The 26,473-nt window shown below is 42.8% G+C and overlaps 1 protein-coding gene across 3 annotated transcripts in view; it reads right to left on the bottom strand.

The window, feature by feature from the left end:
- Window positions 1-26,473, bottom strand: part of AOAH (acyloxyacyl hydrolase) — a 168,582-nt gene that overhangs the window by 7,594 nt on the left and 134,515 nt on the right. For all 3 annotated transcript variants that reach the window (XM_040472239.1, XM_040472238.1, XM_040472240.1), the window contains exons 15-21: window positions 26,236-26,272; window positions 25,424-25,498; window positions 17,310-17,482; window positions 10,334-10,392; window positions 10,186-10,245; window positions 8,820-8,916; window positions 3,564-3,640 (exon numbers count right to left, since the gene is read on the bottom strand). In XM_040472239.1, coding sequence (XP_040328173.1) covers window positions 3,564-3,640; window positions 8,820-8,916; window positions 10,186-10,245; window positions 10,334-10,392; window positions 17,310-17,482; window positions 25,424-25,498; window positions 26,236-26,272 — 578 coding nt within the window. The remainder of the gene's footprint in view (window positions 1-3,563; window positions 3,641-8,819; window positions 8,917-10,185; window positions 10,246-10,333; window positions 10,393-17,309; window positions 17,483-25,423; window positions 25,499-26,235; window positions 26,273-26,473) is intronic.

Here is a 26,473-nt window from a genome sequence, read left to right as displayed (position 1 = left end):
TTAAAATATAAGCAAAGATGGTGGATGTAATTTGGTTAAAAAATTATAATGTATCAATCATAACACAACTCATGTTTGTACTTAAACTTGTCTTCCTAAGAAAATTGGAGAAGTTGAGTCAATAGTGGTTAGACACTTCCGCTGCTTCTCTAGCAGAATTTTAGGAAGAATAGGCCAATAAGATAAAGCCTGTTCCCCCTTCGGTGGTTAAGGCACCAGGGCCAGCTGTTTTTGCTTGGATAGGAATTGGTGAGATGGCATTTGAACAAGTCCTGAGTCTACTCCTTTGGTTGGTATTCTGTCCATGCCATTAGCATGAGGTCCTTAGACCAACATTGCCCATCTTGCTCTTTTAAGATGGAAAAGATGTGGACTCCCATAGCTGACCATGTTTTGTGGACCATGTGCTTGTGTGTGTGTGTGTGTGTGTGTGTGTGTGTGTGTGTGGCAATTTTAAGTGTTAGTTTTTAAACTATTAACATAAGGATCTAAAAGGATCCATTAACACTGCCTCTGCTGTAAGGTGCTTCATTGGGAGGGGAGTTTGCAGGTTCATCCAGAGGCTCCTCTTCAAGGCCTCAAGTCACAAGTCTATCCTGATGTGCTCGCATCTGCAGCTCCCACCCAGACCCCTTCCTGAGCTCTAAGCTTGCAAATTATCTGCTAAAAGGACATCTTCATTTTGGATGTCCTGTAGGCTCCTTGAGTCCAACATGTGACAAACTCCTCAAACCACTCCATCTTGTGTGTTCTTTACCTCAGTGAGCAACAGAATCATCTATCCAATCTCCAAGTCATAAAAAGTGTTACACTAAGCATCTCTTTCTCTTTCACCCTCACATCCAATAAACGACCATGTTCTGTGGACTCACCTGTGAATGAAACTCCAATACAAACCTTTCTCTTTCTGCCTATTCCTCCTGGGCCATCACCTCTCACACACAGAAGCTTCCTCCAGATGGTCTCCCTCCCTCTAGCGGGGCCCTACTGCACCATTCTCCAGGATGCTACCACAAGTCTGGTTATTTTTCTTTCTTGCTTAAAAACCTTCAGTGGCTCCCTCTTCCCCACAGGAAAAAGGTCAAATCCCATACAGGCGTTACGTAATCTGGTCTCTGAATACTTCTCTTGGTTCCTCTCTCTCAATCCCCCTCCCATACTCTATGTTCTGGCCTCACTGCGGCACTTTTACTTCCTCCAACATGCCCTGTTTTTTTTTCTTTTTTTTCATTCAGGTCTTGGCCAGTGCATTTCCTATGCTCAGAACACTTTGTGCAGACCCTCCCTCTTCTTTGCACTTGACTAGCTCGTGGTCTTAGCTCTGAGTGGGTGCCTCTGAAAACTCTTCCAAACACCCCTCTCTCCCATCCCATCCCTCACAGTGCTCCCATTATACCGGGCTTGCACAAATGGAAGCATCAACCACTTTCTATTTAATTATCTGTTCACTTGTCATTCTTTCCCTCTATACTATAATCTCCTTAGATGGCAGGGGCAGTTTCTTGTTCACTCTTGAATTCTTACTGTGTTTGATATGGGGTGGGCACTCAATAAACATTTTTGGATGGCACGTTGCAGTCTGGACTCTTCAGTTCAACATACATGATGAATAGGCAGGTTTTCATCATGGCTACCCATTGGTGCCCACTTGCAAGGTGGCTCCACCACGCCATCATCCACTACCAGCATGTGAACAAATCTCTCAGGAATAACATACAATTATGGCACATACCGATTTTCAGCTTTTTTATTGTTATTCATTCATTTATCTATTTATCTATTTATCTATCTATTTATTTATTTATTTACTTACTTACTTATTTATTTATTTTGAAGTAAGCTTCACGTCCGACGTGGGGCTGGAAGTCACAACCTTGAGATCAAGAGTTGCATACTCTACTAACTGAGCCTACCAGGTGCTCCCCCGATTTTCAGCTTTTGACCCTGTTCTCAATAATTAGTTATAGGCAAAACTGTTTGAGTGCAAGATAAAGCCTTAATTTGACACACTTTGAACCCTAATATTATTTTAAGTGTCAGGGACAGGATGGTCTTTTGATGGATCAGACAAATAGGTCCAGAAGGATAAAACAAAGCTATTTTTGACCCTCTGCTTTTTAGTCTGTTCCTAATTAACTCCTTCTGTATTTCTTTATATCCTCAATTCTCTACAGAATCAGAAAGGTAAAATTCTGTGACTTGTGGGAATAACAAGAACCACTACCTAATTATTGCCACAAAGAAAGTCTCCATATTAAAAATTACTCTATAACGAAAGTCATCATTTCTGTGGGGAGAAGAAATCTAGTATTTAGCCAATTCCTAGGCAATAATTCTGTTGGATCAGTTCATCCAAATGAGACACAGGAAAATTAGATATTCTGGGGTGGATTACTTAGATTTATTTATTTATTTATTTTTGGTTGTTGAAAACAGGGAGATGGGTATTTAAATGCTTACTTTAAATTTTCCCAGCATTTGTGGGACTCCACTGTATATTCATCTGTCAGTGGAGCGGCACTTTTTTTGTTTTTCCCAATGAGGCAGTTCTTAGCCCTGTCCGTAGGTGCTCCCTGGAGCTTACAGTGCATTTCATTCAAGCTCCTGAGGGGATGGTCAGCTCTCCCTGTGGCCCAACTGACCACCGAGACAGGGGCCATGAGGAGAGCACACCAGGATGCTTCTCTGGCCTTGTCACTGCCACACCGTACCCACCAAAGGCTAGGCCAGAAAGACTACAGTTGCAAAAGATTGTCAGCTTTCAAAATTTGAAAAGTGACAGAATTACCCCCATACTTATTCATTTGTTTTTTAAAGGAAGAAACATCATGAGCAAGTCTAGTATGTATAACAGATAAAAGTGGAGCTTCCCTTGTTGAAGTTCGGATAAAGGAGAGCATGAGGTAGGAAGGGACAGACTCCCTCCAGCTCCCCTTGCTCTGGGAAGAGGCCAGAGTAGAACTACTTTCTAGAATTGTACCTTGGAATCCTAGATAAGAAATAGCTCTTACTGTAGGATATTGCTAAGGACGCTGTTCTCCTCTCATTCAGTGTCCTTTCTGGAAAGATCCATAGAAGAAATTTCTCATAGGTCTCTCTTCCAGGAATCCTTGTGATTGTTTTTGAGTATGTGACTTATTTATTTATTTATTTATTTATTTATTTACTTACGTATTTATGTATGTATGTATGTATGTATGTATGTATGTATTTATCTATTTATTTATTTTAATGGGGGCCATGACTTATGCCTCTTTTTACATCAGTCCCTAGACCACACAGCTGATTTTGTAGGCTCTCACCAGCAGTTTCTCAGGACCACCCTGCACACATTTTATGAACTGTAGACATTAAGTGAGGAAGCCAGGTATCATTTCTATCTTATTGGCTTTTTACTCTGATTTTCACTTTATTTTACTGAGTCTTCTATTTTACACATGTGAATACATTACCTCAAATTTTTTCTGGAACAAAATGGGATAATGATAAACGTAGATGCATAACTATATTTTAAATATAACTCAAGATATAGCCTTCAGCCACGGCTGTGTGATTGCACTTACCTCATTGGGGTGGAATCCATCGACTGGTTCAATGAGCTGCCAGGGCTCCCCGCCTCTCTTCTGCCACTCCTCTGTCACTGCAGGGCACACACACAACCAGAGGATTAACTGCATGCTTCTATGAGTGACCAAGTGACTGCCATCGATGTTAGAGAGCAAGGACCAAGTGGAAAATGTCAGAGCTGCCCACCACCCCTGGGGCGATGCTTACTCAATTGTGGCTGCTCTGGGCTATTATCTCTGTCTGGAGGGTTTCTGAATGGAAATGATCTTCCCATTGTATGGTCTTCTTCTTTTTCCTAACTCAGGAAGAAAATGTGTGGGGGTATTAGGTGAAGATGGTTTGTGCAGTGAAGAGGGTGGTGAGAAAAGGTGAGCTCTGAAATATTCAACATCAATGTAAATTCACCTCATTTCTCAGTGGGTGAGTATTGCAAGAAAAGGAGGGAAAATTAAACATTTTGTTAACATCTCTTTATGTAGGCTGCCATTTCCAGATACTGCCTGTGTATGTCAAGCAATCACCATTAAAAGTCATATAGTTTGCCAGAAATATAATTACATAAAATTATCTTAACATCACATTTAGAGTGAGTATGGCAACAGAGGAAATATTATGAGCCCCAAAGTGATGAAAAGCAATAAAGCTGCCCTTCAACAGGAGTAAGAGACCAAGAATGTCAGTTGCTCCAAGGCAACAGCACCGTTAACTCTACAGTGTAATACTACACAGCCAGGAAGAACTCCTCAAGGAAATTCCAAGTCCCTAGAGAGCCTCCAGAAATAAATATTTGAAATGTACTGCTCCCAGCATCACCAATACCTTCACTTCCTTGCTGTCCAGAGAGGGGGGCAAGACATACATTTTTTCAGTTCTTCCCCCTCCACCTGACAAAGACTCAAGAGCAGGGATGTGTGCTCTCTTCGTTCCCCCATGCCCCTCATCTCACCCTAAGGGAAGGAATGAAAATTCTACTGGAAGCTTTGACTGGGCAAGTGAAGCTTGTTCCAGAGCTAAATCAGTACATTGCTGCTTTTGTAATTAGTCCTAAAATCACAGTGTGCCACCCCTGCTTGCTATCCAATCCCTGTACTCTGAGGGGCTGCAAATACTGCTGCTCTTCTCAGAGCTCAGGGAAAAATTCCTGCTGGTGGTTTGAATCCCTAGACACAGGATCACCAGTTTCTGTTGTCTTCTTTCCTGGCAAAATGGCTGCCCTTGAGCCATTCCTTCATATTTTGCATCTGGATTTTATTGGGAGTCAGTGACAACATATTCCTTCCTTCCAGGAAACATGTTCCTGCTGCTGCACAAGTCCCCATCCCTCACCACTACGAGGGAGTCCAACTTTAGAAGAACTGGCTTAGCATATAGAATAATCCAGTAAGTGTTAAAATAAATGCCACAGGTTACCAAGGCTACGATCAGACTATTAAGAGTGAAAACCATTGTTTTCTCACATGATTATTGTGTCTGCAAGGGTTACCAGTCATTGCACATCTGCAGACATCAGTTTTATAACACTTAAAGGGAGAATCGATAACTCACAGGCAAGAGGCTAAGGTTTTACCTGTGTTGTGCCCAGTGTTAGACAGTGACCCTTTTAAATTTGTTTATCTCAGGGAGAAATTTTGCTTTCTTAGAATAAATGCAACACCAGACAGTGGTCTTATTTCTTCTCTGATTTTAGAGATGGAGGTCCAAGCAGGGGCAGCATGGGAAGGTGGTCTGTTTTCCTCCTACTTGGGACCATAATTAAAAATAGGTAAACAAATTGCTATTTGTTCAGAAGACCCGAATGAAGCTTCTTAAATGATCATGAATGATCTCTCAGGATTTGGTGCATAACGTATTTTCTGTATCTGCAAAGTCAAAGTAACTCTGCTAATGACCAGCTTTTCAAAGATGCAATAGAAATCAATGAGGAAGTGTCACAAAACACTTGATAGCATCTTGATGAACAGTAACACTAGTAGATATTTAAAACAAGAAATCTGAGCTCTGGTCAGTACCGTGAAGTCATTGGTTGTTTTACAAACATACACATGGGAAGAACTAAGAACCCAGTTTACTCCAATTGAGTTGTCTTGGAAACTGAGGGCAGGTGGTATATTTAAGCTGTCAGTGTAAAAATGGCCTTGTCGGCCAAGCAGCATTTTCCTTCCTCTGTTTGGGAGGTGTGGTACAGACAAAGAAAAAGGACATCACCTGCTCAAGCTGGCATTTCCTGAAGGAAGGAAAAATTGCTTCCTGTGTTTAGCTTATAACCAGTGAGAGGATGAGTCAGCAAGAGACAAAAAAGAGTCTTTGGAGATGAGCAATAGCCTTTCACGGTGGGACTGAGGCTGTCAGAGCGGAGAACAGATAGGTCTCATGCCTACCCTCAAGAGACAGGGACCCTCAGTTGCAATTTGCTCTGCCACAGGGTGTGGACATGTAAATTTTGTATGAAAAAATGAGGATATTTGTGATACAACAGTCAGCTCAAATACAGCACTGAAAGGAGCGGGGAGATTTTCTTGTGACCATTAAGACTGCCAGTTTATTTTGGGATGAGCACTGGGTGTTGTATGGAAACCAATTTGACAATAAACTTCATATATTGAAAAAAAAAAAGACTGCCGGTTTAATATGTGGCTATGCAATTTTTGGGTCTGATAACAGAAGACTGCAGTGCCAATGAGATACATTCTACCACAGCTTCCTCTAGGGAACTCAAAGTGATCCACAGGTATGAGTGGTGATGGGAGGTGGGTTGGATGTTGGAAGAGAACCAACATTTAGTCTCCTTCTATAATAAGCCTTAGAAGAATGTACTAGGTGCTTGGCATACATTGATGGCAGTGGTGGCGGGAGACTAACAGAGTTCTCAGTACATAGCAGAGTTGGCTCTGTGTTCACATAGCAGCCCTCCTCCCCAGCTTAGTTCTTGCTACCTTACACAAAAGGAGACAAAGCAGACTGGTTATTTAATTTACTCAAGGTTGGTTACACAGTCATTCTGTTTCTGAGCTGGGCTAAGGGCACAGTTCTACCTGGGCTCTTTCTATCATAGCACATTGCAGCTACAGGATTTCTGGGACGGTGAGCTGCCCAGGTATGGCGGTTACCACGGGGATGCATCTGGGAGTGGATGATCCCTCTGCTGTATCAGATGTTCACTGGGGGGCAGATCCCAGGCCACCATTTCCTCTGCCTGCACATCCCTCCACTGTGCCCGCCAACTTCACACGGAGAAGCCAAAGAAGGCCCTCGACCAAAACTGGGTCTTCAGATTTATTTTTCATAAGTGCCTCTCAGGAAATTCCTGAAACTGTTGATGAGAGCTGCCAAGCAAGGACAAATGCCAAGGAGGTTTCTCAGTAATAACCTACTGCCATTTTGGTTTAGAATGCTCAGTTCAGTTTAACTGAACGTTTTGCTTCTTTGATGCATTTATTGTTGCTGTGAGGACAAGAATGGGCTGATGAACCTCAACTTCAAGCCTGTTAGGTCACCAGTGGAAAGCTGGTAGTACTAAGTCAAGGGTAAAGCTCTTCTCTCTGTATCCTTCATGAAGATAAGGACTGTTTTGTTTTTCTGACAGCTGTATCCTTAGCACCTACATGGTACATAGTAGGACTTAGGAAAAATCGGATGACTAACTAAATCTTAATCTTGTAGTATTATAGAGCCCCATTTATTAAATTTTAACATGCATATGGTTCATCTGTGGATTATGTTAAAAGGCAAAATTCCAGTGAGGTAGGTCCTAATTAAAAGTGGGGCCTGGGAGCCCTGCATTTGTAACTAGAGCCCAGGTGGTGTGGATGCTGCTCATTCTGAACCCCACATTGAGTAGCAAGGGTGTGAGGGAACGGTGCTCTTTCCTGGGCACTGACTATGTGTGTACCAGGCACAGCACTTAGGAGAATTACACATTTGTTTCATATAATCATCACAAAGATCTGTTATGAAGATATGATACCCCCAGTTCCAGGTCTGGAAAGGAGAGTTTAGACATGTTCAGGGAACTGCCTACATTCCCAAAGACAATAAACGACAGAGCTAGAGATTACTTTGGAAAATGAAAAGTCCCATGTGAATGTTAGACATTATTATATTTTTAATAACTTTATCTATATTCAAGGTTGATGATCATCAAAGATCACTTGGTGGTGCATTTGTTTACACCAGGAATTCATTAATGAGTCCTTAGCTCTGCATTTTAATGAGAGGTTATTTATCAAAATGTCTCTCCCCATGAGAGAATTATGTATCACCCGGGCAGGAAATCTAGTTAAGGGAGATCAGTCCTGTTGAAAAGATGTTCAGACTTGAAGTGTTAGAGTGTGCAATGCAGTACTTGTCAGCTAATGTAAAATTTGATAATTCATGATGGCCATCTGCTTCATCCCAGATGCTGGGGCTGGGGTTGTTGGTGGTGGGGAGATGGAGATGATAAACTCTGGATGAGACACCTTCCATCATTTGCATACGCTGTAAAGCTTTCCATTAGCATCATCTCAGCTGGCAGTCAATCAACAGGAGGTTTTTCTCTTGTATAACAAGTGCTTAGCAATGAAAACGAGGCTGAGAGGAATAAAGTCAATAAATAACCATTTTTCAGAGTCAAGATGTAAAGGATAAATCAGTAGCTCCGATAATCATGCCTATTTTTTGCATGGCCGTCCATCCGTGACCCCAGTGTCTGGACAGAATGCTAGGAAAGAAACAGTGATATTCCTTCCAGAAAGCTGGGATATGGATTGTCCACTTTACCACAAGCAAATCTGAGATCCCTCCCTTAAATACTCTCATAAGTTACACCATGTGTGGGGTCTAGGAGTCTGCACTGCTATTGAGTCTGTAGGTAATTTCATGTGCATCTGGGAGGCACCGCCTTATCCCTCTTTCCTGCCACACTCATCTTTAGGTAAGCAAGGCATTGGTATACAGGCAAGAATGAGTTAGGTGATTCCACTGATCTGCTGGCTCCTGGCCCAAATTTGTTTCCCACTGGTCCTTGGCTCTGTTGCTTCAGGAATTCTAAAACAACGCTGAAATGAATAGGTGATGGTAAACTTCCACTCTCCCAGAGAGGGTCTCACACTTCACCTTTTTCTAATACTCAGAGCTATTAGTATGTCAGAACACACAGGAGCCTCCCCACCCAACCTACTGCCTGTTGTCTTACAAACACTTTGCCCAGTCAGGCTCTAAACTGTAGCTGCTACTTCTGTCTTGTGCCAACACCTCCTTCCAGCAAAACTTACCTTCTTGGAAGTCAAAATCTGCATAGAAAAGATCGAAGTTCGTAAATTTCTGGCTGGTTGCAATATTTTTCAGTGTATTGGAGAGTTGTTTTGCTCTCTGAATACAAAGGAAACAGGGAGAATTCTGTAAAACCTACACTTCAGTGAGACAATTCAGGCAGAACAAAGAAATTGATAATCATCACCCTCACTCCAAGCCCTCAGCAGTGGGTTGCTCTGCACATTACAGTCTAGTCATGTACAAGTGGCTAAAGAAGACACAAAACTGTTAAGATTCATTAGGAATAAATCAGTGAAAATTAAAGTAATAAGATACCACTTCTTTCCCACGGGATTGGCAAAGAAAAGATGAATAATCATGATAATACGGAATATTGCCACGGGAGAGATGACTGAGAATGTCAATTCGTTTAAACTTTCCAGAGAGCAATTTGGAAATAGGAATCAAGCCCTTAAACCTGGCATACACTTTGACCCAATAATTTTTCTAAGAATTTGTCTGAAGGAAATAGACAGGGTATAGAAAAAAATATATACACACACAGGTTCATCACAATGCTATTTTTCATATTGAAGAATTGGAAACAACCTATATGTCCAACACTAAGGTGAAAAATAAATCATGGTATATTCATATATTGTATACTTTAAAATGATTATAAAATTATGATGTGGAGAATAACTTATGAATGTTAGAAGGCACAAAACAATATGTGTATTCTGATACTATGTAGGCAAAACCCCCAAAATATCTATGAAGGTAATATTGGAAAAACATACATACATATTGACTTTGGGTGGTGGGATTTGGGGTCATTTGTGTTGATATTCTTTGTGCTTTTTTACATTCTCCAAGTTTTTTAATTGAAGTATACTTCTTTTGCAAAAAAAAATCAATAAATCTCTTACAAAGAGATTATTCACCATCAGTGAAAGAAGTGTATGAACCATGGATTCCATCAGAGAAGAGAGGAAGGCTATCAAGTACCTGGTCCTCGTGTACCTTGGGAGAACACCAGTCATACATGGGCCTATCCTTGCTCACTTCTCTCTATTTCTACAAATACGCCTAAGACCAGCTTCAAAAGGGGTGTATGTGTGTACATGCATGCACAAGAGAGGCAGGCACACACAGAGACAGTGACCGAGAGACACAGCAAGAGCCAAAGACCCAGAGCGAGGCAGAAAGAGAGAGACAGGGCACCCCACATTCTCTTGACTTCTCAAGAACCCTAGAAGTTGACATTTTTATTCATCAGCTTGGAGGCCATTGCCCTGCCCAAATCCTATTCCCAGCAGAAATGCTGCAGTAAACACCAGGAAGGAATAATCAAAGATGGCATCAAAAGACCTACTACAGTCCTACCTCTGAAGTAAGATTCCGGAGTGTCTTGTTGGAGGACATCCAGCTGTGGCAGGGGCTGACCTGAGAGTAAGAAAACACCACTTTGATGACAGAGGAACAAGGCCTGTAACAGGGAATGTGGCCTTGGAACAGGTCAGTGTGGGCTCACCTGGAGACAGTTCAGGAAAGAGTAGAAATGTGCATAGGTCACATCCTTATTCAGCTGACCTGGAAGACAGAGAGGTCTGGTGTGTTGTACATATTCAAATCTAGCAGCCAATGAAACACACTTGTGGTTGACCATGTCTCTCCTGCAGAAGGGGAGCACTGCCAGGGACCTCCCCCGATTTTTCATTCAGCATTGCTCTTGAAGAACACCTGTGCATTCTTTCTTTCTGAGAGCCCTACAAATTCAGACTGAGCTGGGGAGTGGCCCTAGGGACTTTACTCCCATCTCGATCTTCTGGAGTGACTAGGGCAGGTCCTGAAAGGCCTGACCTTATTTGGAACCTAGGTAGAAGGATACAAAGGTACTATACAGACTGAAACGCCACTGACAAAGGACTTGTGGAGTGGTGGCTTCTCCTGGCAATGATATGAGATGCTAAGTTCCCCTGGGGCACAGGGGGCATTCAAGATGGTAATTGATCAAACCCTTCTTTTCAACTTTATGTAACCCAATTATCTGCCCAATTATCCCATGCTAAGGACCTGCCAGGACATTCTGTGTGTCTTAAGTTCTGACCATGCACTGTCCTGCAGTTTATTAGACTGAAAGCCTACAAAAGAGCTTGGGTGGCCATTGGATGGGAAAGGACAGTACATCATATCCCTTCACAGCCCAGTGCATACCTTATTTGAGCCCTAATTAGTAGATATACCCTACATTTATTTTTTGGTGCAGGTTAAAGAGGTACATAAGAATAAAGATGGGGTGCCTGGCTAAGTCAGTGAGAAGAGCATGCAGTTCTTGACCTCAGGGTTGTGAGTTTGAACCCCACATTGGGTGTAGACATTACTAAAAGAAATAAAATAAAACTTAAAAAAAAGAATGAAAGTGTTAAGTGCTATATGTGAGTTCATCCAGAGTCTTTTCAAACATCAATTACAGGCCCAGAATCTGTGGGGGTTATTTCTTCTCTCTCTCCACACACCGCCCCTCTCTCCCCACCCCCACCTCCCAGCCTATCCACCCACGGAGGCAATTTGACTTTCATGCTGGGGCTGAGACATGAAACCCAGGCCCTCCCAGATCTCAGGGCTGAATAACTGATGTCTCATCCATTAATACTTCTCTCCGGCTTGAAAAAATAAAGGAAAATAATAGGACCTATCTCGGAGTGAAGAGAAAGATTGAAGGTGACGGAACACAGTCTTATTTTTCACTTATACCTCAGATCGGTTAGACTGAAAGATAGATTCAATTTTCTTGTCATAGAGGAAAAATATATTCTCTCTGTGTGGGTGAGTGAATCCAAGACTGGAAAACCACAGGCTTATTACCACCATTAAAGTCACAATGACACGCCAGGCCTCCTCTCTTCTCCAAAGGTGTCCGCATCTTCATATTTTAGATAAATCCCAAGCCACTGGCTTCTGTCTTTGCTTTCATTTTCTGCTCAACATGGAGCCCTGAGCTCCTGTCTTTCTCCAAGATCCTGCTTTCTACCACTGAGGCTTCTTTTCCTCTATTGTGTGTGTGTGTGTGTGTGTGTGTGTGTGTGTGTGTGTGTTGTAATTTGTCTTTGTGGGGGCGCCTGGGTGGCTCAGTTGGTTAAGCTTCCGGCTCTTGATTCTGGCTCAGGTCATGATCTCAGGGTTTATGAGGTTGAGCCCTCTGTCACTGCAGAGCCTGCCGGAGATTCTCTCCCTCCCCTCCCCCGCACTCTCACACACTCTCATTCTCACAATAAATAAACTTAAAAGAAAAAAAGTGTCATTTGCCTTTCTGTATGTGTTCCCATCTGTCTTAGCCTAGACAGCTGCAGCAACTGACACCTCCAATCTCCACTCCCCATTCTCTATCCTCTGTGTCCCAGTGACTTGGCTCTTGCCCCCTGCTGGTACTACCTCTGAGTAGTAGTACTACCTCTGCAGCCTTCCCTCTGCCATCTTGTTTTTTGTTGTTGTTGTTGTTGGGCTGGGGCTTTGTAATAAACCTTAGGTAGCTTAGCTGAGGCCCTGTCAACCTGCTTGGCCCTGATGAGTCCCCTCTCCCTGAGAAGTGGCCTCTCTCTCTTGCCCTTGTCCAATGGCTGAAGCCTTTTTAACCTGGGGGTGATGGCACCTAAGGCCTGACTATAAGTAAAGCTCTTGCACCTTCCCCTTTCCCACCTGGATTACTCTGCTATCCAGAGGGTCCAGAGATTGTCCTTCTCCTGGATATTGGGAACTCATCTGCTGACTCTCCTCGAGGGGTTAAGTCTTGACATAGCCTTGTTCCATCCTGGCTTACTCTTCCCTCCCTGCTGTCCTACTGCTGAGGTCCCAGCACACCTGAGCATGAGACCACAAGGTGTGTCTTTCTAGGCCTTCTCCCAATCCCTGTCCTTCCCCCCCCCCCCATTTTCTTGCTTTTCTGGCACTAATTTTAATTAGACAAGTCAATATAGGAAAAATCCTTAGGTGAGTAGGTGGGTCTGTTGAATAGGGTAAAGGCATTCTAGCTGTACTTGGGAGGTAATTGGGAAAGATGTAATGAGTTGGTTTCCCTTCTCTCTGGGATTTCTGCTGTGGAAGGTAGGGTGACTCTGGGCTGGCCATGTGGAAGGTCAGTTGGGAGTGCTTGTGATAGGCTTATGGTTTAAAGAAAGGGAAGTGGGGAAGTAGTTCTTTTCTCCACTTATTGGTGCTGTCAGTTCACTCTTTTTAGGTATTAGTTTTTATCTCTGTATTTTAATGGTATTTTTGTAGATTGAGGAGCCTGGTATAAAGAGTGATCCTACCTACGTGTCATACCTATAAAGAGGCAGTGTCTGCAACATCCTGTTTAGAAAGTGAATCTGGTGAAGAAAGCTGGTCAAGAATGCCAGGACAGGGGCAAGAGGACTAGAATTATCAGGGCTGAGGAACTACCAGTGTGTGTGTGTGTGTGTGTGTGTGTGTGTGTGTGTGTGTAAGGGGTGGGGAGCCTGTGGACTGGCATTCAAAGATTAAAGGGCATGTTTTACCCCTACTGCCTAGAGTATCAGCTTGTGTCTCAGTCATTTGTCAGTTCTTTAGGGAAGAGTCTTTGGCATTTACTCAATGCTGGGACCATAATTGAAATTTTAGGCACCATACCAACAAAGATCAGCTACACCTCCATGAAGTACCATCTGAATGTATAAAACCTTAGTAAAACCACATGAAATCAGACAGGGAGTAAGCCAGTAATAAAACAAGAGGCATACTACAAGGCATTTTAGAATATATTAGGTTTCAAGTTTAAGAATAATTGGGACAAAATTAAGCTGTTGTTGATGTTTTGTGGCAGAGGTCTTTCAAGGAAGGCCTACTTGCAGGCTTATTTGTAGCCAGAAATCCTGAACTTTTTGATTATATAGTCTAATCCTTCAGGTAGCTCCCAGCCTATGACTTGTACCAGTGTCATTGACACAAGGTGATTTCACTGTCAGGATCTATATTGTATTTTCCCCAATGGAGTTTTCTTTTCTCTCTCTTTTGAGGACAAGGGCTCCATTTTAGTATCGTCTTTACCTCCAAAGCGCATAATAGGTATCTCCAACATATTTATGGAAAGATTGCCTTTCTCATAGACTGTGCCCGAGAGGACTTATCCCTGGTCAAACTTGAAAAGATCTATGTAAGTAGAATCCTAATGTGTGAGATTTACTTTCTGGTGATTCTTCAAAAAGCCTATGCATCTTGCTAGGAATTTTAATTGCTGGTAAGGATTGTGGGGCTGTCACAGACGTTGGCATTGAGGCATTGACTGGGTAGTGACTCAAATAGGGCTAAAAGATGCTAAGAGGGATTTATTACCTCCTTCTCCTTGGCAGGAGTGAGCTAGGAATCTATTCTTGCCCTAGGCCTCCATTACCTGCCGATCTGATGTTGTAGCATTGAAACTTTTCCTAGGTGAATGGTCAGGCTGAGTTCCTACCTGTCCTACTGAGGCAGCAGAGAATGTATCACTGACCCAGGGGATCTCCTTGACCCCTTCTGCTTCCTGAAAGCAGGCAGCCAGATGTAGGGTTTGAAATCATAAACTGTGAGATCACGACCTGAGCCGAAGTCAGAGACTTATACAACTGAGCCACCTGTGCACCCCCTGACCTCTTTCTTGATCCTTAATGGGTGGCTACAGTCAAGTCTAGAGAGTATCTTCATCGTGTTTCTAGGCTCAAAGACAGAAGTAAATGGAACACCCTGTTTATTTGCCTACACAATCCTTAGCACTGTGCCCTGGGAATCAGACTTGGCATTTGACTATTGACTAAGATGAGACCGACCCTAACCTAGGTAGAGCAGCCAAACCCTGAGGCTGGCCCAGAATTAACCTGCTTTATTGCTGGCACATGTCTGGTGGGAGTAAAGGTCCAAAGATTAAATTTGAAGCCAGAGCAGAACTGGGACATAGGGTGATAGCCCTCCCCTCAAGCCTCTCATCTTATGTGAGTTATGTGCCAGCTCAAGGAGAAATGGGGAAGCTGGGTAAATCCCACCTACTTTTCTGGGCTGTCTAGGAAGGACACTGATGCTTCGTTGAGGAATTTATAATTTATTTCCCATGGCAACCAGGCAGCAGGGATAATTTAAGATATGAATAATAACTTAAAAACATTAAACAAATTTTAGAGGGTTTCAACTTTCTTCCTAATTGGATTTTTTTTCCCAAAACCAGGGTTGTTTATATATAACAAATTTGTTCTACCTTTTCCTTCTTCCTCTTTTGTACTTTGAAATGCTAGTGCCTGATTAGTGGCTGGAGAAAGGCCATTTGAGAACAGGGCAAAACCTAAATAAAACAGGGTTTCTCAACCTTGGCACTATTGACATTTTTAGTTGTGGGTGGTTTTCCTGTGCATTGTAGCATGTTTGGGAACATACCTGGATTCTACTCTTTAGATGTTAGTAGCACACCCTCTCCAGTTGTGATAATGAGTAGGATGGGTAGGTTGTCCCTGGATGAGAACCACTGGCCTAGGGAATCCACCAAAGTGATTGATGAGTCCCCCAAGTCACCTTCTTTCCTTCCCTTGTTCCCTTCCAAATTGCATGGTGTCATTATTGCATACTGTGGTTGAGTGAAGTGAATTATGCATCATATATGAGAGAATTTACGGAGTTGTCTAACCGGAGTTCATGGAAAGAAAATGGAATTTGAAGTCAGAAAACCCAAAGTCAAGTCACCGTTGATGTGATAGAGTAAATTGGAAGCACATCTCCCCTGCCTTCAACTCCTCTTCCCCAGGCATTTCTTAGTATGGGAGAAATCTAGGAATCTGAAAACATCTGTTAGGGGAACTGAAATTTTCAACCCCAATGACTCAAAGAGACATTCTCGGCCCAAATAGTTGTCCTTTGCATGTTCAAGGCAGCCCAGAATGGAGTTAAGCTCTCTGTGTAAACATGTTACTATCTCTAAGGGTCAGCGTGAAAGCTGTGGGAACAGAAGGAATATGTTTTCCTCGTTGGAGGCTGGACAGTGTTTTTCTTGGATTAAAATGACATCTGGGGCACACTTGATAATTGAAGAGCAAAATGACTTCAGTCTTATTGGTGGGAATCCTAGAAAAATGGGTATTTATTGTTGTCCCCCTGGTGACGGGACCAGACTCCTTTGACAAGTGGTTAGAGGGAAACTGCTCATTTTGTGTGTGAGGAGGGGTGGAACTTTCTGAGGGAGGTGGTGGTAAGGGGTTGGCTTAAGCAAGGACTACAGGAGGAGGAGGAGAAGAAGATACTGGAAAGATACAGAGAAGTTATTAATACAAGGGAAAGCTCTCCACCTCCACCCTCTAAGGTGGGCACTGAGGAAGGAATTTCAGGTTTTTCCCTTTAAATTGCTCATCTGACTCATTAGAAACTGCTTGGACCTCCAGAACACTTTAGTAGGAGTTGGTCTAAAGAGGAGGCTATGGCAATATCAGGGAAGGGGCAGACCTTTTAATGAGAGATTGGCACAGGCGTTGTTGACGTGGGGCTGAGGGGAGGGTACACAGGCCCCTTGTTGTAGGTGCCTGTCAGAGAGGACTGAGGCCAGCACTTCCCATCCCCCTTCCCTGCTTAATTTTCTCTAATAACACTTATCATCCTCTGACACGCTCCCACTGGAATATAAGCCTATTGGTTTTGATTACTGTGTTTGCTGTTAGTTATGCAGTGCCCAGAACAGTGCCTGGCACATAGTAAATATTTCTTGAAAGGACTTTCTCCCCCCAAACACCGAGAGAGCCCTGCTACACCCACATTACATATACAATAAGCTATACAACATTTGGCAGGGTGCCTGCCTCTCTGAGCCTTAGGTTTTTCATCTATAAAATGGAATTAATGAAAACATCTTACAGGATTGTTTTAAGGATCAGCATGTCAGCCCTTCCTGATGTGAATTATTACTACTTTTACACTGTTTATAAAACGTATGGATGCTAGAGATGCTATTGGAAGTTCCTGGAGATCTTTAAAGCGTTTTAGAGCCAAGGATTCCCAGTGAGTGTGGGAGCAGGAAGCAAGGCCGCTGGAAGATGTGTTGTGTAGAATTTTAACTGTCCACCAGAGTCCACAGAATTTGTTAGAATTCTGGCCACCAGGGGGCACTCACCATTGAGATTTGAGAAATCCTTCTCTTCCACAAGAGCTTTATCCTCTTATTCTAGATTTCACTTTTTGTTAAAGGAGTTTCTTGATTTAAACTCTTACCTTTCAATTTGTCCTAATTCTACATTAAAGATTTCTGCCCTTTCTGACTTTGGATCCGGTTCTGCTCACCTTTAGATACTGACCTTTATATCCACACCTCAGGGCTCTTGCCCTTACCTGTTCTGACCTGTGCACTATGGTGGCATTTTAGGTGTATTCCTATATGGTTCGGACCACATATATTTGAACTATGTATAGCTAACATTGTTAGTTAGTAAACTAACTATATATAACTAACATTGTTAGTACAATTAGCAAAAGTATCTTCAAACTAATACCGAGAGGATAATATCTGTTGTGCAAATTATCCCAGAGAAACGTTCCATTTGGTAAGCCATATAAAATAACATGGCTGCCATTTGGCAGGTGGGAATTTAGATACTTCAGAGTCTTCATGACACTGGAGTATAATTTCTTAGGAGTAGTCATTTCTGGGACTGGGTCAGCTTTCCTGTTGGTGAAAGAAACAGAAAATATCTTAGTAGATAAGGATAAATGTGTACACATACGTGATTCCCCCCTGGCCTCCTCCCCACGCCCCATACATACAATATAGTAGCTATTGGTGCTATTTGCAAAATACTTTGGGCTTCCTGACTCTCTTGTGGTTGGGTGGGCCATGTGACTGGTTTGGCCTATCAGACTATGAGCAGAAGTGTCATACGTCACAGTTGGTGATATGAGAGCCTCTAAAATGCTCTTTGCCATGAGTCTGCACTATGTTCCATATAGCAGCTGCTTCACTAATCTGAGTCCTAGAATAGAGCCCCATGGTGATCCCTGGTGGACAGTGGAGTATGAGTAAATGTTTTTTGCTTTACGCGACTAGGATTTGAGGCTGTTTGTTCCTGCAGCATGAGCTTACCTATCCTGACTGATATACACAGTTAATGGAATCATAGGAGTCTGGTATTATTATTTGTTTGACCCTTTGAATTCTGTAACTTCGTCTTTAAACTCTTCACATATTATCACAGTTAGGAAAATACAACCTCTCTGAGAAACAAAATGACATTATGTATCCACACAACATCCTTCTTTTCTACACTGAATGTGAACATACACACATTTAGGAATATATCAAGTTTGAATTAAGGTACTAACTTGCATTATCCTGGGAGTAGATTATAGAATTCTCTAAGATTTTCATCTACTCTTTAGGGTTAAAACTGCCTTTTGTTAACCTAAATGGAATAAAAAGTTGTTTTCTATTTTGAGCCCTTAAAATTCCAAAGTTACATAATGATCTTATAGTGGTTTGAGTGGTGTCCCTCAGAATGTGACCTTATTTGGAAATAAGGTTTTTGCAGATATTAAGATGATGTCAAACTGGGTTAGAATGGGCCCTCATTCCAAAGACAAGTGTCTTTATAAGAAGAGAAGGTGTTACACAGACACACAGGGAAGAAGGCCATGTGAAGCTGGAAGCAGAGACTGGAATTACGTTGCCACAAAACATAAGGAAGGATTTTCCCTTAGACCCTTCAGAAAGAGCATTGTCTTTTGAGACCTTGATTTTGGACTTCTAGTCCCTAGAACTGTGAGAGTTGTTTGAAGTCACCCAGTTTGTGGTATTTTGTTATGGCACCCCTTGGGAACTTAACACAGATTCCAAACCAGGCAAAGGAAGTCTATTACTCACAGGCTGGACTCAAGGCATGAGTGACATGGAAGGAAGGGACTGAAAGAAGCCCCGGGTGGATCCACTTTAAAAACTTTTTTTTCTTTTTTAAGGTTTTTTTTTTTTTTAATTTTTTTTTTCAACATTTATTTATTTTTTGGGACAGAGAGAGACAGAGCATGAATGGGGGAGGGGCAGAGAGAGAGGGAGACACAGAATCGGAAACAGGCTCCAGGCTCTGAGCCATCAGCCCAGAGCCCGACGCGGGGCTCGAACTCCCGGACAGTGAGATCGTGACCTGGCTGAAGTCGGACGCTTAACCGACTGTGCCACCCAGGCGCCCCTCTTTTTTAAGGTTTTAAGTAATCTCTCCACCCAAAGGGGAGCTTGTACTTACAACCTCCTGAGATCAAGAATCACAAGTTCTACCTACAGAGCCAGCCTGGCACCCTTCCACTGTTATCAGTTTTAAGGGAGCTTCTAAATGACATTGGAAATGTACCAACATTTGAAGTTGGCTTAACTTTTGACCTTGAAATTTATAGTAACATTTCCACAAATGTGCAAAGATGTACATATAAGTATTGCAACATTGTGTGAAATAGTGTAAAGTTAGAAAATGCTAAAAAGCCTGGCTACATAAATTATAGTACACTCATGAAGTAGAATGGGATACAGCCAGTAAAAATAATGAAGTAACTAGATACAGGTGATGGTTATACAACACTTTGAATTACTAAATGCCACGGAATTGTTCACTTTAATTTATTTTTTTTTAATTTGCATCCAAATTAGCATATAGTGCAACAATGATTTCAGGAGTAGATTACTTAATGCCCCTTACCAATTTAGCCCATCCCCCCTCCCACAACCCCCAGAATTGTTCACTTTAAAAAGGTTAATTTTATATTATGTAAATTTCATCTCAATAAAATAAAAATTTTTTTAAATAATGAAGTAATCTGTAAGTGTTAGCATGGAAAAGTATTGTTGATTGAAAAGAACAAATTATAGAGTAGTAAGCATAATATTTCATTTCAATGAGCATTAATCAGTCCGTAAATTAGAATTTGCATAGACAAAATCTGGATGCAAATACGTTAAACTGTTTCCATTGGTTAGCTTGGAGCAAGGTGGTGGGGGTGGTTGGTAGGCAGTGATGTTGGGGAAACTCACTTCCTATGCCCTGTATTATTTGAACTTTTCATAACAGACGTTATTTTGTAATCAGAAAAATAACAACAATAAAACAGATTCTCATATTATTTTTATTCTTTCTAAAGTAAGGGGGGGGGGAACTGGACTCTACCTAAATTTTAATGGGAGGAGCAGAAAGCATTGTAATTTACATCATTTCCACCCCCCCCTCCCCCACTAAGTTCACTTAGTCAAATAAAATCACTTTCTAAATTGCTGCTATCCAGAAGGGACAGGTTAATCCCGGATGCGAGGTTCACTTTGGCTAATTTGTGACAAGCAATATGTACCCATACAGAGAAAAAGGCAGAGAAAGCCTGATTTAGGGTTTGTGGGTAGGGTGTTAGTTGTGGATTATATACATGCTTCTACACTACATAACAGGTTTCTTAGACCCCCCTCCCCCGCCAAATAAAAGAAAAAGAAAAGAAAAGAAAGAAAGAAGAAAGAAGGAAAGAAAACGTCCTATTTTACCCTAGCATATAGAACAGACTGCTAAATTCATGTTTTTTTACCTTGGGAAAAAATATACTACTTTATGAGTAAAAATCTTCCTAATTTGCATATAAAACTCTCATAAGGATTTGACAATAGGTTGCATACCTACCAAATGCAGAAGGCTGGGTAGGGGTTTTGGCTTGACTTGCTATGTGTAGAAGTGCTAGAAGGATCTCAGTTTGTGAAGGGGATTTAGGCTGCCTTGTGGGTTTGCTCGATGCAGGAGGACCCACCCAGAGTAACTGGTTTTATTTCACTGTGTGTGTTGAATGTGACAGTGAGGATGAAAGGGAAGCAAGCTGGGTGTCTATACCCTATGTTCAATCACCAGTAAGGGTACTACATAGTGCTTATTAACTTTTGCCTTGGTACCTCAGTTTTTTGTTTTTTTGTTTTTTTCCTGCTGATACACTAGCACTTTGGCACGAAGCAATTATGCTGAGCTATGGCTCTCCACTCACATAAAGCCAAGATGAGTTAAGATGGAGAAAAGTCTCCCAAACTCCCTATTTAATGATTATTTTTTGGCTAGAGACACAGCCCTGATGATAACAAAGAATCTGAGCTAATTTGTGCTTTTGCACCAGCACCCCGTAACTGAACCAAGCATTACCCAAATGACTAATTACTCAGTGAAATCAAAATGGAAGCCTTGGTGTTGCTGATGGAACATTCTCCAGTCATCTTTGCTCCATCATGTACAGCACATTGATATGTGCATTGTCAATCAAACCCTTCGATGTGCATAGCAAAATTACCTGATTTTTAAAAATTTTTTCTTAATGTTTATTTATTTTTGAGAGGGGGGAGGGGGAGGGGCAGAGAGAGAGGGAGACAGAATCTGAAGCAGGCTCTAGGTTCTGAGCTGTCAGCACAGAGCCTGATGCGGGGCTCAAACCCACAAACTGTGAGATCATGATCTGTGCAGAAATCAGATGCTTAACAGACTGAGCCACCCAGGTGCCCCCAAATTAACTGATTCTTAAAAAAAATTTTTTTAAGTAAGCTCTAGGCCCAATGTAGGGCTTGAACTCATGACCCTAAAATCAAGAGTCACATATTCTACCCACTAAGCCAGATAGGGACCCCCAAATTAATGGATTCTCAGTTCAGGCAAGGGCACATGGGTCTAAGTGATAGGTGGTGGGTCACTTCTTCTGGATGCCATAGAAGGTGCCTTCTGACTCTGTCCCTGAAAAATCCTCAATGCCATTTTGGTCTGGGTACTGTTTCTCCTCTGGTGGTTTTTGAGGAGAATTAGCATTAGTGTTTTGGAGACCACAGTTCCAGTGGTTTGGGAAACATCTCTTAGGCCTTCTCTGATGTCCACCAAAGGTTGAATGGGCTGAACTGCAAGCGTCTAACCCTCTTCAACCCACGTTTTCTGGAGCCTGTGTGGGGTCCACTCTGCCAGCCTGGATTTGCCTGCACACCCCAGCACCCTGCACCCCTTCTCACTCACTGATGAGCTCCTGCCAGTCACCCAGATGGAGAGGTGAGGGGTTAGGGGAGCTGAGCTCACAGAGGGAAAGCCTGGGACATGTGAGGCTTCCACTAGGGAAAATGATGAGAGAGCAGCCGGTGCCCTCGGCTGTGCTTTCAAAGGTCAGGAACACACGGCAGGGGAAAGACAAAGAGTCTCACCTTCTGGGTGGCTCAGAGCCTGTCCTTGTCCTAATGAATTGTGTCTGATCATGAAAATAAGCCCCGTGACTTGGGTGCAGGGCCGGCTGTGATCTTTTCATTACCCTGGCAGCTATTCCAGCCAGATTTCATCTGGCTGATGCCAGAGAGATGTGCCCCCTCCTAAGGATGAAGGCAAACAGCCTCTGTGGAAAATAGTTCCCAGAACCCGAGCGAAAGCCCAGAGGCTTGTCATGACTGAGTGCTCGGACCTCATGCACAGCTAGCATTTGAGCTTCTAAGCGGCCAGGCAATATAGTCAGCCCTTTCTGCAGGCCAGCCAGTTGTAATCACATCTCTGGCCTCGCACTCACCCCCCCTCTAAGAGGTGTCTTGCCATAGACTGGGAAGGAGATGGGAACGCACTGGGCCCGCACTACCTCATGCCTAGAGATCCTGGGTCCCTGGAAGTGGGTGTGCCTTGGAGCATGCTGGCTGCTTGGGAACCTCCTTAGCCTTCCCATGGCCACCCATGCCTCAACTGAGGAGGCCGGGAGATAGAAATGCTCTGAGCATTTCTTTCCCTGTCGGTTTTCCTACCATTTGAGTAGATAGAATGGATTGTTTCCCTCTCCTTGGGGAGCACGTTGGTACCTACCAGCACATTGACTGGTTTCTTCTTAATGCAGTGCTGATCATCTGCCCTAGGTGACATCAGAAACACTGACATTGCAGACAAAAAAATAATGCTTGGGGGCAGGGGAGGCAGACAACCTGTCATAGGGGGGCCCTGCTTCTTTCCATTAGGTGAAAAACGTACAGTTAATTATTTCTAGGTCGACTATAAAGAAAAATGGACCATGTCAATCGATGTGGATAGTACTGGATGTTTTCAAAATTCTATCACATTGCTGACAATTGCAATGTTCTTGTCAGGGATGTCATGTTGGGATGGGGGCGGAGGAAGGGTTTATGATGTGAGGCCCTTAAGGACATTCCCATTTCCCATGCTGCCCCTGCAAGGTTCTGCTGCTGTAGCTCACCCACATCTTCCCTGTTTCCAGGAATTTTTCTCCTTCTGTATCATGGACCTTCCATAGCTTTTAAGGGCAGTGACAGGAAAGGCCAGGGGAAGCTGGGTTAGCTTTGGCCAAATTGACTACAATCACAATGAGAAAGCTGGATGTGTCTATGTTACCTTTCTTCTTAAATCCCAGATACTAAAAGCTGTCTTCCAATCCTTTGAGTAACTGCATGAGTTGAGTGAATTGAGAAAGAAGCACACAGCTACATTATTTCAGTACATGCTAGCTAGCATCCTCATGTAAAAAAAAAAAAAAAAAAAAGAAGGAAGGAAAAGAGAAAAGTCGAGCAAATATCCCCAAACTTGTTCCAGGACGGACTTCTTGTGCAACTCATTGCTAGCTTGAGCTTTCTATGAAATTGCTTTGCTCATTTTGGGTTGTCTACTCCACCTTGACGTTCTGGCAGATGGGGAGGTAGAGCTGCCATCTGCCTTTATTTTTCTCACCCCACCACAGGACATTGCAAAGTGGGCACCACAGGGACATCCCACACTGCCAACACTGTTCTTTCACCCAAATGCTTGCTGCTTCTCTGCCCAGATCCCTGGCGGGGGGAGCGGCTGGCACAGGTCTCTGGCTGATGTCTGCCTTGCCCTTTGGCTCTTTGGAAAAGGAAAAGCAGGACTGGGCTGGAAGGGCCTCTGAGTAAGCAGGTTCTGTTGCAAAAGTGCAGTTTCAGGGGTTTGGACTCTTGGAGTCAAAGCCGCTTTCCGCAGGTGTTCTTTACTCAGTATCACTGGTTTGCTCCTCCCCCCCCCCCCCCCCCCCCCCAGGGGAATATGATCCAGAGGCTAGCAGGGCACTGGCTGGTCTGACATGGGTTCAGTCTGTTTGGTGATGGGACTGGGGTTCCTGAAGCTCAGTGCTTCTCCTTCTAGAAGCTCCTTGTGGTCAGGCACTGTGGCCTGTTTGCCATAACGCCCCAGAGCCTGGCACAGCATTTGGCACATCATAGGTCGTTAATACATACTTTTCAAAAAGCGACTGTCTCAAAGAAAGCAAATAAGGCAAGTGTGGATTGTGGAAAGAGCACAGAACTGAGTCAGAGAACCTGGTCTGCATCTCAAACTTGCTACTCATTCAGTATTAGTGAGTTCCTTCACCTTGCTGAAACTGTTTCCTCATCTGTAAATTGGGGACAATCATACTTTTGTCTTAAGGCTGCTGTGGGGATGAGATAATATAGAGTGGTGCAGCTCTTGGCTCATGGAAACTTTTGTGAGTGTTTGCTATTTACCAGAGAGTTCCATGTGGCTCATCGCAGAGGTTGGGACTTTGGTCCCCAGTGTGTTGCTTTGGGAGTCTTGGGGTTCTGGGGAGGGTGGTAAACCAGCCCAAGGTGTGCCAAAGCAGGGTCTGGCACTCAATATCTTTGCAGGACAGCATGGTATCTTTTGGCCTGAACTCACTTCACTAATTAAGTTTACAGCTCCTTCACTGTGAGAGTTCCAGGGCTCTCACAACTTGTGGAGTTATTGGTGAGGGCAAACACATTTTCATAACATTGAACTGGGTCTTTAACACAGACTTAGAAAGCTTGGTGAGTGAAAGCAAAGGGTGGGCAGTGAGTAGAATGACCTATTTCTAGTACCACTTGGCTTGGAGGCCAGCTCTGCCATTAATCAATTAATCAAGCAAGTCACATAATGTCTCTTGGCTCTGCTTTTCTGTTTTCTAAAATGGTGGGTGGGTGGGTGGCTACTGGAGAGTTGTTCTAGATCTGATCTCACCTTTTTTTTTTTTTCTTTTTGGCCACAATCACAGGACAGATGGCATTCACATGTGCAGCATATTCTTAGGGGTACACACAATTTTTGAAAAACCTTCCAAAATGGTGTGGGGGAACTAAGGCATTCAACACTTTGAAATCACTACTGATATTAGCAGTTTAGCAAAACTGCTTTCTTACTGTGGGCCATGGGCATACATAAAATTGGCCATAAATGATACACAGTCCTTTTGCAAATGCTCTAAGCCTATGCTGTCTCTGCCATGAGTACCTATATCAGAATATAAGTGAGGAAGCTATTCTTATGGGGTAGCAGAAATTCAGCCTTATTTTATTTAAAAGGCCGTTATATTCAGTTTGGATTCTTGGCTAGTAGCAGCATCTATCTTGTGCTACAATTGAGAACTTGTAGCATGACATACCCATTTGTTGTGAGTTGGAACAGAGAATTAATGGATCAGATCTTTTTAAAAGGGCCTTTCAGCTTTACAGGTTGGTTCCGTTGATTTCACATATGTCTGGGACTTGCTAAGACAGAGAAATTCAACTCAACTGCAGGTACTGGGACGCAGTGGAGTGCAGTGGAGGACAAGGAATCCAGAGTCCAAGAATTTAAAACTTTTTTTCTCCATAACTCACCCATTGCAGACATCGTTTCCAATCATGGCATATATAATGATGGCTGGATGATCCAACAGTGGGTCTCTGGACAAACTGAGAAACATAGATGGGATATGAATGGCAAACACTCAGAAGCCGTGCTTTGGAACTGATGTCACAGCTTGGATCTGTGAAAGGATCTTGGCGTGGCCCCCCTTTTGGATAACATTTTGCTATTTTTCTTTCATTCCAGTACCACCATTCTCTTTCCCTCTTCTTGTGTATAATCTGTAACCCACTTCCCCATTAGGGAAAGGCCACAGAAGTAAACAGAATTGAGAAGAGTGGATTGAACTCTCCAGGAGGCACACGTGATGCCATCTTTTTAGGACCTTTCCCAGCGTTTTTCATCAAGTGTTACTTGGCTACTTCTGTCCAGATTTGTAGGACATCCCAACATCTGTGTATTGAACTTCAAATTCAAGGTTTTCTCAAGCTTTCTCTCTGGGAACCCAGGGCCTTGCTTCTGAATTTTAAGCTCAAAATGAGCACATAAAGCAAGAAAATGAAATACATTTTTTTGGTCTTTTGTTCAGCAACTTTGGCCAGACCTAAATTTGATCCCCTTTGTATGCGTTTTTTATGATTCTTCTTAAAGAACATATGCAAATTAATCACTTCCTATGCCCACGGGTCCAAGAAGTGATAATGTCCCAATGTTTGGGAGTGGCTAGTAAGGTACTGGTACTCAGTACAAGTGATTACAGTGTAGCCACAGAGGGTTTTCATTCTTTGTTTTTAAATCAGAAACCCAATCTAAAAACAACTTCTTATATCCCACTTTCACTTACCTTTCTATAAATCTGTCCAGGTTTTGGGAAGATGCACCTGAATAATTAAAAGACAATAATTAAAGGTAGTGAGCTCAATTCAACACAATTGGGATGATAGTCTGATTGACTGAAATCATGGAAGAAGCATCACTGTGCAACCAGACATTGTCTGCACCATCACACAGATGGGAAAGCTTCATTCTCCTTAAAGAGTTTTCTGTTTATGTGGCATTATATCAACATGATCCTAAATTCT

The sequence above is a fragment of the Herpailurus yagouaroundi genome, unplaced genomic scaffold, assembly GCF_014898765.1.
Source record: "Herpailurus yagouaroundi ecotype Mexico unplaced genomic scaffold, PumYag 100, whole genome shotgun sequence".
Lineage (NCBI taxonomy): Eukaryota > Metazoa > Chordata > Mammalia > Carnivora > Felidae > Herpailurus > Herpailurus yagouaroundi.
This window is presented reverse-complemented; position numbering and strand designations above follow the sequence as displayed.